The sequence below is a fragment of the Vitis vinifera genome, chromosome 17 (genome assembly GCF_030704535.1).
Source record: "Vitis vinifera cultivar Pinot Noir 40024 chromosome 17, ASM3070453v1".
NCBI classification, from domain to species: domain Eukaryota; kingdom Viridiplantae; phylum Streptophyta; class Magnoliopsida; order Vitales; family Vitaceae; genus Vitis; species Vitis vinifera.
Genome location: NC_081821.1, coordinates 2,120,157 through 2,132,404, shown reverse-complemented (window position 1 = coordinate 2,132,404; position 12,248 = coordinate 2,120,157). Strand labels below are relative to the sequence as shown.

Here is a 12,248-nt window from a genome sequence, read left to right as displayed (position 1 = left end):
ATCAGTCTCAAGTAACACCTGAAGAGGTACAATTTAAACAAGTAGCCCTATGAGAGGCATATATTTTACAATTAGCTCTTTAAAATGTACAAGTACTTAATATTGATGAGACTTCAATTATTTACTTATATATGGAGAAAAATAGGATTGAAATACTCTTGTCATTGACAATATATTTTGTTTCCAAATAGCTATTGACATCATAAAAAATGATGAGGATCCCAAAGTAGAAACTATGAATGAATGTCAACATAGAAAAAATTTGCTAAAATGGAAAGAATATATCCCGAAAAAATTAGATCATTAGAAAAATGAAAAGTATTTGGACTTGTAGTCTAAACGCCTAAAGTTGTCAAACTTGTTGGATATAAATTATTATTTATAAGAAAATGCAATGAGAAAAATGAAATCACGAGATATAAAACGTGACTCATAGCTCAAAGTTTCCCGCAGAAACCTAGTATTGACTAGGGGTCTCCAACGGGCGGGCCGGGCCATGCTAAAATGCTAGGCCCACGGCCCGGCCTATGAGCCCGCGGGCTAGCGGGCTGGTGGGCTGGGGGGCGAGCCGGGCCGCGGGCTTTTTGAAATAAGCCTTAATGGCTTTCAAAAAAAGGAAGGGAGAGGGGGGGCTTCGAACCCCTCCCCTCATGCTTAAATTTTAAGGTTCTAACCAACTGAACTACATTCCTTTTATACTTATTAATTGAGTTAGTTATATATATATAAAATAAAGTATATTATTTTTTAAAAAAAAATTAAAGGGGCGGGCCTACGGGCTGGGCCGGGCCGCGGGCCTAAGGCCAGGCTTGGGCCGGGCCTAAAGCGGGCCGCGGGCCACGGGCTTTTTGGAGACCCTTAGTATTGACTACAAGGAAACATGTTTTCCCATGATGGATGCAATCATATTTAGATATCTAAATTTTTTAACAATCTTACAAGGACTGGATTTGCGTTTCATGGATGCCGTTACTGCATATTTACATGGATATTTAGATAATGACATATATATATGAAAATCCCTGAAGGATTTCAAATGCCTGAAGCAACTAATTCAAAACGTTGTAGCATATACTCAATTAAGTTACAAAGATCCTTATATCAAGCAATCCAAATACATGTCGTACAATCACTTCAATGAATATTTTAAGTGAGAAGTTTGTATGTATTACCTTATTTGTCTATGCATATTCATTATGTTGAATATTTGTAATTATTATAGTATATGTGGAACAATGAATTTTGTCGGAACTCTTGAAGAACTTAAAAAAATAGTTGACTATTTGAAAAGTAAATTTGAAATGAAAGATCCTGGAAAACAAATTTTTTTTCCTTGGCCTACAGATTGAGTATTTTTCAAATGAAATATTAGTTTATTAGTCAACATGTACAAAGAAAGTCTTGAAACACTTTCATATGGATAAATCACATCCATTAAGTTCTCTGATGATAGTTCATTCACTTGAAGTGAAAAACGACATTTTCTGTCCTAAAAAAAATAATGAAAAACTACTGGTCCAAAAGTACCATATTACAGTGTTAGTGGTGTACCAATCATGTACTACAATGTCGCGATACACAATATTTCATGGACACGGGTCAACAAAAGTCAAACGCGCTACAGTGATGCTAGTGTGCCCCCATTTTGCTTCTAAGGGGATTTGGGTTCACCCTCTTGCCATCTAGGCTAACTTGCCATCTGATATATAATGTGCACTAAATTTATATATACTTAAACTCATTATATAAAGAAAATATTAAAAGAATATTTTAAAGAGCAAATTAATTATAATTATTTTATAATTAAATGCAAAATATTTTAATTAATTACCAAAAATATAAAAATTATATAATTTTCTTTATAATGTTTTTAATATCATTAATAATTAATTAAATATTAAAAAAATTATATATATATATCATAATTTATTTTATATTGTTTAATACAATTGAATTAAATGGATCATATTTTAATATTAATATATATTTTAAAATTAGACATATTATAATCAAATATCATAATATTAGGTGTAATTTAATAATAAATATATACTTATAAAATTCATATTTTTATCGATGCATACAATATTATTATCAAATATGATAAATCATGTTATACATATATCAAAATTTTCAATAAAATAACTTTAAAATGTCTATTATACTTCTAATTATATTATTATGAGGTTTTCCTTACATTTTCATGAGTTTTTAATAATTTTAAGCTTACCAATATTTTTTTCCAAAATATCCGTCGATATATCTCCTATATATCCGTAAAATCGAAGTACCGATATATCCGTGATTACCGATATTTTCATAATTGACTACAATAACATGGGTCTATGTTATTTTGAATAATCAAAATTTTAATTGCTTGAATATGTAGATGTTGACTATCTTTCAGACCCCCACAAAGCTCAACCTCAAATAAGGTATGTATTTATATATGGTGGTATGACAATATCGTAGAGATCAATCAAGCAAGTAATGGAAACATGCGGACTACCCTCCATCAAATGTAATGCTATCAAGTTAATAATGTTGCATGCATTTCACAAATTAAAGAATGATACATTAAATGTGATAGAATTAAGCATATATTGTCTAAGTCTTATACTTTCATTAATTCTAGAAGAGTGATAAAATTGTTATTCAACAAATAAAATCAAGTAACAATTAGTAAATCTATTCATAAAGGCATTGTCAATTGCAATACTCAAGAAACTCATTGGAATACACCGATTCAAAGATCTCTATGTTGTGCTATTAGAGAAAATATAATTATGTCAACACGAAGGGGAGCTAATTGATTAGAATATCACTACATTGCACTATTTTTTCCTTCGTCCAAGTTTTATCCTATTGGGTTTTACTGGTAAGGTTTTTAACGAGGCAGTTGTAGTAATGAAAAAGAACATTGTACTCTTTTTCCTTCACTAAGGTTTTTTCTATAGGTTTTTTCATTATAAGGTTTTAATGAGGCATATTCTTATAATTATCCAAGGGGGAGTGTCATAAAATATGAGAATTTATCGAATTATGGGAACTTGTGGATGATCATCCAAGGGAGATACCTCTAATGAAAATTCATATAATTCTCTTCTTATATTCTATTATACTTTTCTTTGAATACTTTGTTTATTGTCTCGTCTTTTCTTCTCCTTATTATTTTATTTTACAACATTAATCGGTTTTTTATTTTTTATTTTATCATTACAAAAACCCACAAGTTCTTTAGATTTAAATTTCAATAAAAGAAAAAAAAAATTAATAAGAAAATTTGGATTAGTTGGAGAGAATTGTTTAAAAGTAATTAAATAATAATAATTGAAGAACATTTTGTGGCTTATCCATTTTAATACCATTTCTCATTTTAGATGAAGCACATTTTACCCTCAAATGAAGGAAATAAAAAACATTAAAAAACAATTTCTCTTATTTATTTTTATTATGAAATATATATATATATAATTAATTTTATGTATTTTTAAATTATTTAATTTTTATATATAAAAAACTAAATTATTACATCATGGCTCACATATCAACATATATATTTCCATAATTTCCACAAGCTATTTTTTTTTTTCTAATGAAACAAAATTGTGAAAAATGTGAAACATGTTTAAAATTAGATTGATGGATGAAGAGTCCATGATCATGAGTGGCCTAGTGGGCAACTATTTTTCATCACCCTAACACCATATAGTCAAGTTTCAACAAAATGACTTGGAGCACATCTTGTAAGATATGATATGATGAAATTGGGATAATATAAAAAATTAAATTCAAGAACGGAACACAAAATAATAATGCTAGCTAGTCACTACCGCACATAGTCAAATCAACTAAAGGGCTTATTCAAAATAGCATAGATAAGATACTTAAAAGGTGATAGCCCTAGATTATGTGTTCTCAATTTTCATAACAATACTCCAACACGCATTGAAAGTTAAATAATCAACTTGGGTAAATTAAGTGAATGTTTGGTAAACGAGCTTACTTAAAGTGATTTAATAACATAATTTAAGTTATTAAATAAATTTAGTAAAATAATTTAATAGTAAAACTTAAAAACAATTAATTTATTCTTAAATTCATATATTTATTTTACGTTTTTATCCTTATTTACCCTAATTACCTCAACAATTTCTTTTATTACTCCACGATATTGTTATTCAACCTCTTTTACCTTAATTATAATTTATGAGGATAAATATATCAATTTGATGATTTAAAATAAACTTTAAATTAATTTTATCAAACAACCTTAATATTTAAAAGTAAAAATTAAGTAGTAAATTTTAACTCAACAACTTAAGTATAATTTAACCAATAAGTATTAAATTTTACCATATAATCCCTAAGTTAATGTCTTAAAGTAACTTAGTAACTTAATTTAAGTTATTAAGTATATTAAACATATTTGGTAAAATAACTTAATATCACAACCTAAAATTAAAAATAACTTTAAATATTAAATCAAAATAGTTAGCTTATTATGAATTTCAAATATTTTTTGTCTTATTTATCTACATCTTATAATGATATCATATTTAGCACTCATTTTCTATAATAAATATTTTAAGGTTACCTTATATATCTACCATTTTGGATGTTTACTATATAAATTTAATAAAAACAAATATTAATTAAAATCAATGATAATAAATATTAATGATAACTAATGAGGGTAAATACATCAATTTCATAACTTTTTATCAACTTCTAAAAATTTCCAACATAATTTACAAAATAATAGATTTTTCACATTATATATATATATATATATATATATATATATAGAGAGAGAGAGAGAGAGAGAGAGAGATGTCATAATTAAATTGGAATAAGTGGCCTTTTTTGTTATTCCACGATTTTTTTTTTTAAGATAATCAATTGAATTTTGATGATAGTTTAAGTGAATAAGTGGCCTATTTTTTTATTCCATTTTTTTTAAAACCATGACATTCTTGAAAGATTTTTGGACTTAAGGGATTTAAAAAAAATGACTTAAACATAGAAGTGTAGGAATGTAATTAGCTTAGGCCTTTTTAAGAGTATGAGGCTTTGGTTGCAGCAACTTAGGCCAGCCAACCAAGTGGTCGGCATGTTGCCCATTTTCTACAAGACTACAACCTAAAAAAATTCGCATCATAGCATGATCAGTTGATCAAGCAATCGATTAGATGATCAACTAGTCAGGTTGTTTAGCCTGAAACATGCATCTGTTTGATGTATATAACACTAATGGCTAGTTAGGTGGTGAATTGGGTGGTTGACTGATTCAATGGGAATTATTGCCTAACAAACATGATACAATACACTCTCAATCTTCATTTATGATGCTCTTTGCTTTTAACACGAGCAATAGTTTGTCCAAAAAATGTTTTTTTAATGAATTTTTTTGCTTAATTAAAATGGGATTAAAAGTACTTTTTTATAAATAGAGGATTTTATTTTTTATTTTTTTTAATTAAAATTTCTTTTACAAATAAAGTTATGACTTTTTAAATAATTTACATAAATCACTTTTTTTTTTTTTTAATGAAAATGAATCAAAAATAATTTTGTAAATAAAATTGTAAAAATTCATTACTTTATAGTAAAAGTAAGTAAAAATAATTTTTGTACCCAAATTGAAATTTTGTAATAAATTCTTTTGATACAATAAGTGTAAATAGTTTTTTTTTTTTTTAAATTGAATACAAATGAAATTGAGAAAATAAATTGATTCTTTTTTTTGTAAGTAACTAAATTGAAATCATTAATTCAAAATCATTTTTAATAAAATCCTTTGAAATTTATTGAAAACTATTTTTTTAAATATATATATATATATATATATATATATATATATATATATTTAGTTCAATAAATCATTTTGCATAATTCTTTTGTCATTCATTTCGTGTATTTTTGTAATTAGATTTCATCATTATTTTTATTTATATTGATTTTCATCATGATTTATACATTAATTATTTTTCTTAATATCCATAATTAATTAATTAATTGCTACAATTCCTTTAATTCGTTTAGTAGAGGTTGTACAAACACGGGCTTAGAAGGGTGTTACGGCTCACAATCGTACCTTCCCAATAAGTAACCTGATTTTCGGACCTAGACTCGATTTTTCATAGACCTATTTTTCAGGAGTCACTTAGAGGTTTTTCCTTTTTATTTTTTTTCCCTTAAAAAAATAAAACAAAAATAACACTCCAAGTTTTTTTTTTTTCAAAAAAATCAAATTTTCAATAAATAAAAAAAGCGAGTTTCGCTATCAAGTGGGAACACATCGTGCAAAATATGGGGTCCATAGTGTTCCATAAAATTTAGGTAAATTGGATAAAAATAAACAAGTGGAATCAATATGCAAAAGCATAAACAAATAAAATACGAGTATAAAGTCATGACACACTAAGGTGTAAACATGACACATTTCCTCACATATATCATAGAACTCCTTAGCCCTTTAAGAGAGAATAATTAAAGTTGACCAATTCCATTTTTTGTTAATCGGTGATTTACTATATTATGACTAATATGATAAAAAATGATTTTAGTTTCTACGGTTCATATATATATATATATGTGTGTGTATGTGTGAAAAATGGTAAGATATTGAATTAGTACCTATTTAGAACTTTTCATATCAAACCGTTAAATATATATGATAAAATTTAGACCATTAAATAAAAATATAAACAAATGAAACTAAAGTATAAAAATATAAACAAATGATATGTGGGTACAAAGTCGTGTGACCTAAGATACAGACATAATATGTATATATATCAAACTTTCTATCTTGACTATGAAATGTGTTCCATAAAATTTAAGTCAATTGGATAAAAATATAAACAAGTAGAATCAAAATATAAAAGTACAAACAAATAAAAAATGAGTATGATAAAGTATCTAATTATAAACAAGTAGAATCAAAATATAAAAATACAAACAAATAAAATATGAGTATGATAAAGTGACCATGTAGATGGTATAAACATGACATATTTCCTTACATATATCTTGGAACTTTTCAACCCTTCGAGAAAGAATTAGAATTATTAAATTTGATTGGTTCCATTTTTCAATAAATACCTCCTCAACCCTTTAAGAAAAAATTAGAATAGTTAAATTTGTTCGGTTCCATTTTTTAATAAATAATGATTTAATATATTATGATTAATCCTACTTTTCGATAGATATCGATTCAATAATATAGCAAAACCCAAATACAAATCTTAAATTTATCCATTCTTTCTTGACTCGATCCCTAAATGTATCTCTTTTCATTTATACCTTCCTCTTTCTTGTCTTCTTCCTCCTTTCAAACCAATTGTAAATTGAAAGGGAAGGCAAGGGTTAGAACTTGGAGTCTAAAAGCCCCACCTTAATTATTTTATATTATGATATTTTATTAAAAAAAGAAATAAATAATTAAAATAAGTGAATGAATTTAGGGGTTTGAAGAGGTCTTAAGCCGGGAATGGCTTAAATCCTTGTCTCATATGACACCTAACATGCGCGTTTTAGCATATTTGGTTTGGAGTTGGCGACTTGACCCATGTTGACATGACTAGTAATGGAGTTATTGTTACTCCCCTTTGGTCTCCCCAATATGAAATTGGACTTGTTGAATTGTCAATTCAGCCTTGGTGATGTGGTTTGCAAACATCATCCATAAAAAGTTCCATGCAAGTGGGCTACATGTTTTTTAACTTTATTGATTCATATATATGTATCAAATCCTATGCCTCTAAAAGCCATTGGCCCTTCATGGGTTGTTGTTTGATGGAGATAGCCCCCCACCCAAATGTTCATTGTTCATTTAGTGACCTAATTTTATCTTACTCATCATGTAATCCTTCATTTTCCTTTTTGAAAATAATGGAAACAAAATGTGAAAAATAATGAAGGATTTAGTTGGAAAGTGATTTTTTTTTTAAATAATAACAATGATAATATGATATTTTATTTAAATAAAATCTACTTTTATGTGATTTTATTATTTTTAGGTAAAGCCATAAACCTAATTTAATTAGTTTTTTATTTTAAAAAAAAATGTTTTAATTATTTTCATTTTTTTCAAGATTTATTTTAAAAAATAATTATATAAATATGAAGAAGAATTAAAAATAAGGTATTACAAATAAAAATTATTTTTAAAATATATTTAAAAACATTAAAAATATGTTAACAACATTTCAAATTTTAAATAGATTTTTGTTATATTAAACATCATGGATCAACTTTTAGAAATTATTCTCTAAAATCATTTTTTAAAATCGTTTTTAAAAAACACTTTTCAAATAAAGTCATAATTTTTTGTATTTCTTCAAAATACGAATAAATCATGTTATAAAGTATAGGGTTAAGGAATATGACTTGTAGATGGGTTTAGAAATTTTCTTTTTCAACCCGACCAACTCACCTTGCCTTTGTTATATATATAATTAAATAAGAATAATTTAATTTAAATTTTTTTTCATCATAAATTATAAAAAAAAATAAAAAATCAACTTGGCTGATCTCATGTCGAGTTGTCAACCAGCTCATTTACAATGAGATAGTTTTTTCTTTTTTGGTCCAAGAAGAAACGAAGAAAAAAAGATGTAATATTAAATTGAAGACTTGGGTAGATAGAAAACTCAGTCAAAAAAATTCAAAGAGAGCGAGGGTGGTGCCAGAGAAATTCCAATTTCCAAATGAGAGTTAAAAAGGGATGGTGGTCGTTAGGGTTGAAACCGTGTCGTGTCCAGTCATGTTTCACACAAACCGAGTACACCCCACGCGTCCCCGTCACGTACACTGCCTTCGGTCTTTACCTCCAATCATCATCTTCCCATCTGTTTCCTCCCTCCACCATCTAGAGCAAAACAAAATTAAGGCTGTTTAAAAAATTTGTCTCACATCATTTTAATGTCAAATAATTTTTTAAAAAATATATATTTTTAAAAATGGGTTATTTTTAAAATATTTTTTACTTTCGAAAATTATTTTTTATTTTTAAAAATATAAAACTTTTTTATTTTTTATTTTAAAAATATAAAGCATTGAAAAAAAAAGTTAATTTTTAAAATTATTTTCATTTCTTATGGTTTTTTAAGAGCTAATTTTGTGTAAATTACTTTAAATGTTTATAATTTATGTCTAAATTATAAGGGCTTCCATATTATATTATTTAATATGAATTAAATCATAAAATAATAATTATTATTATTTTTATTAATTGTATAATTCACAAAATAAATATTTATTAATTGCGCGTGGATGGTAAAAAGGCGGTGATGTGAGAGAGGATAAAATAAAGTTCCTTTTCCGCGTTGCAGTTCTGAAAATCCAAAATCCTTCTCTATTTATAGGCCAGCAGAGGAGAAACTGATCTTTATCACAAGGCACTTGCGCTGTGTCTTCGATCACAATCCAAATATAGGATTTGGGATGAAAATCTTTTTCAGGTTTTGGGATAACTGTCTTATTACAATTCTCATCTCAAAACTTTCCTTCATTTTCTCACCCATTTTCCTTCCAAATACTCCTGGGAAATTGAAAAACCAAAAGATGGTTTCTATTGTTTCCCGGACTGGAAGGCAGTTCCAGCGTTACAATCAAGGTTGCCGCCAAGTCGTAGGGTGGGTTTCAACTTTCTCCCTTTTCTTTCTCTCTTTTTGCTTTTTGGGATTTTTCTTTTTCTTTTTCCTCTTCTCCTTTTTGGGGAATTGTGGTTTTGATTTGGACACTTCGAGATGGGTTTTTGTTAAATGGATTGATATTTTTTATTTTGAAATCTTTTTTCAGTTGGGTCATTTTTGGTGATTTTGATGGGATTTTCTTTTTTCATTTATGGAGAAATTTTCCTCTAGAAAGTGAAGGAGAATAAAAGAAAGTTTAAAACCCTTTCTTCTTCCCTTTTTTCATTAAAAACAATGGAGGATTTGCATATGGGTTTTGTTTCCCCATCTATTTTCCCTTTTTTCTTCCCCATAATTTTATTCTTTCTTTTGAGTTTGACTTTTGATTCTGATTCCCCCTCTTTTTCTATGTTGAATTTTTGCAGATGCATTCCATACAGATACAAAACAGACAAAGAATCAGATGGAGCCCCCATTGAAGAATTAGAAGTCCTTGTGGTCAGTTCACAAAAGGGCAAAGGGATGCTATTCCCAAAGGTACTTTCCAACCCCTATAAATCACCAAATTTTGTTGTATCTCATCTCCTTTCCACCAACAATTGATATGTAAACTTCCCCTCAAATGCAGGGAGGTTGGGAAATTGATGAATCAATAGAAGAGGCTGCAACAAGAGAGACCCTAGAAGAAGCCGGTGTGCTTGGAAATGTGGGGGTGAGCATCTGAAAACTCAAACATCAATTGAACAGTAAATAGAACATCAAGTGAAAAATGGATATAGTTGATTGAAGACTAAATGCAATCAAATCAGAGAAATGAGCCTTCATTTCATTGAGATTTTAGTATTTTACTTTAAATTTGATATTTCTTGATCTAAACTTGGGTGTTTGTTGTATAATTTTCAGTGTAAATTGGGAAAATGGAGCTTCAAGAGCAAGAGCCGGGGCACATTTGATGAAGGATACATGTTTCCTTTGCTTGTGAAGGAGCAACTAGACTTCTGGCCTGAGAAAAATGTTAGGCAAAGAAGATGGGTATGCATAAATTTATGTATAATAGCTTGCAGTAGTGGGTTGATTCAGATTTGTTGTAGAATTTTTGGGTATTTGAAAATCTAAAGTTTTGCTTTGAAATGATTCATGTAGATGGCTGCATCAGAAGCCAGAGAAGTGTGCCAGCATTGGTGGATGAAGGAAGCCCTGGATATACTAATTCAGAGACTCATGAATGGTCAAGAAAAGGGGGTTGAAGATGAAACTCCAAGCCCATAGAACATTATTCACAGCCTTCTTGACTCAGACATGGAGAAATGAAGCATGGCAAGAGTATTTGTTTGCCAAGAAAATGATGATGGCTCAGAGGCAAGAAACACTTGAAGTGGAAGAGAGCTTGCATTGTTGCATCCACCAGTGTGGGGAAGCCTGAATGAAAATTTGGGCGTGAGGACCCCAATTCAGTGATTCAAAGGCTAGATAGATGCAGAAGATGTAGATGTTAGAATTTCTTTCATTTTTTCATTTGTTCATTCAATTAATTATAATTCAATTTAATTCTTTCATTCAATCAATTGGGGTACATGTGTTGTCCCTTGATTTCTTTGGGTGAAGTTGTGAGATAATTGTCTATTTACTAAGGAGCATATATATATATATATATATATATATATATATATATATATATATATATCGAGTCCAAATCTTTGGTAGTTCAAATATGGCATCAAAACTTGATTTAGGATAATATTTCCCCTATTTCTCAAGGTTAAGCTTTTAGAAAAATTACTAATTCAATACTATTCACTAGAGAGCAAGGAGTATAGGATCATTAATTGAAAGCTTGCTATTATTTTTATTTAATTTGTTTTGAAAAATAGAAAGTAATTTGATTCTTGAAAAAATATTAGGTTATGTCTGGTTTTGGAAAGTATTAGAGAAAAAAGTATTAAAGAAAATAATTTTCTCATATTTATTTTCATTAAAATAGTTTAAAATAATAAATATAATTAAAATTAATTGAAAATTTATATAATTATTTAATTTTTATATCAAAAAATTAAAATAAATAAAATAAATTTAAAGTTACATATAAAAATAATTTATTAACTTTAAATTTATTTTTTATTTTTATTCAATTTTTTTTTTTTTGCTTTTCTTTTTTATTTTCTTTCTCTTATATTTTTCCTTAAATTTTTTGGAACCAAACATAATATTAAAATTTTCACATCTAGAATATGAGATATGATTAATAAAAGTTAAAGAAATAAGAATTAGGAATGGAGATAAGTACACAAGAAAATAAATCATTTTTAAAATGTAGAAATTACAATTATTGGACTATTTTAAATTAATAGCTATTTAATTTTTGCAATTCCTTTTATTGGCTTTCCACATCTATTGTTGAATTTATAACTCATTAAGAAAAAATTTAACTACATTTGAATCAAGACCATTCTTCTTAGTGTGATCATCAAAATTTCTCCAATGTTATTCCTCTTAATATAAAATAATAATAATAATAATAATAATAAATAATAAAATATATATTAACTTTTTAAATTTGCATTACATTTAAAAATAAATAAAAAGGGCTATTCCTTTTTCTTTCCCTTC

General features: G+C 27.4%; 1 protein-coding gene across 1 annotated transcript; it reads left to right on the top strand.

Moving 5' to 3' along the window:
- The first annotated feature begins 9,347 nt into the window (after nt 1-9,347).
- Nucleotides 9,348-11,206, top strand: LOC100242429 (nudix hydrolase 18, mitochondrial). Its single transcript, XM_002282905.5, has 5 exons — nt 9,348-9,641; nt 10,067-10,178; nt 10,270-10,353; nt 10,545-10,673; nt 10,785-11,206. Exons 1-5 carry the CDS (start codon nt 9,451-9,453, stop codon nt 10,908-10,910), a joined length of 642 nt encoding a protein of 213 aa, XP_002282941.1. The 5' UTR covers nt 9,348-9,450; the 3' UTR covers nt 10,911-11,206.
- Nucleotides 11,207-12,248: the final 1,042 nt, after the last annotated feature.

What these genes read in the sequence shown, in the direction of transcription:
- LOC100242429 (XM_002282905.5), top strand. Translation starts at nt 9,451, where the DNA reads ATGAAAATCTTTTTCAGGTTTTGGGATAACTGTCTTATTACAATTCTC. An exon ending in GGTTGCCGCCAAGTCGTAGG is followed by an intron (nt 9,642 to 10,066) that starts GTGGGTTTCAAC and finishes GAATTTTTGCAG; the next exon opens with ATGCATTCCATACAGATACA. An exon ending in ATGTTAGGCAAAGAAGATGG is followed by an intron (nt 10,674 to 10,784) that starts GTATGCATAAAT and finishes TGATTCATGTAG; the next exon opens with ATGGCTGCATCAGAAGCCAG.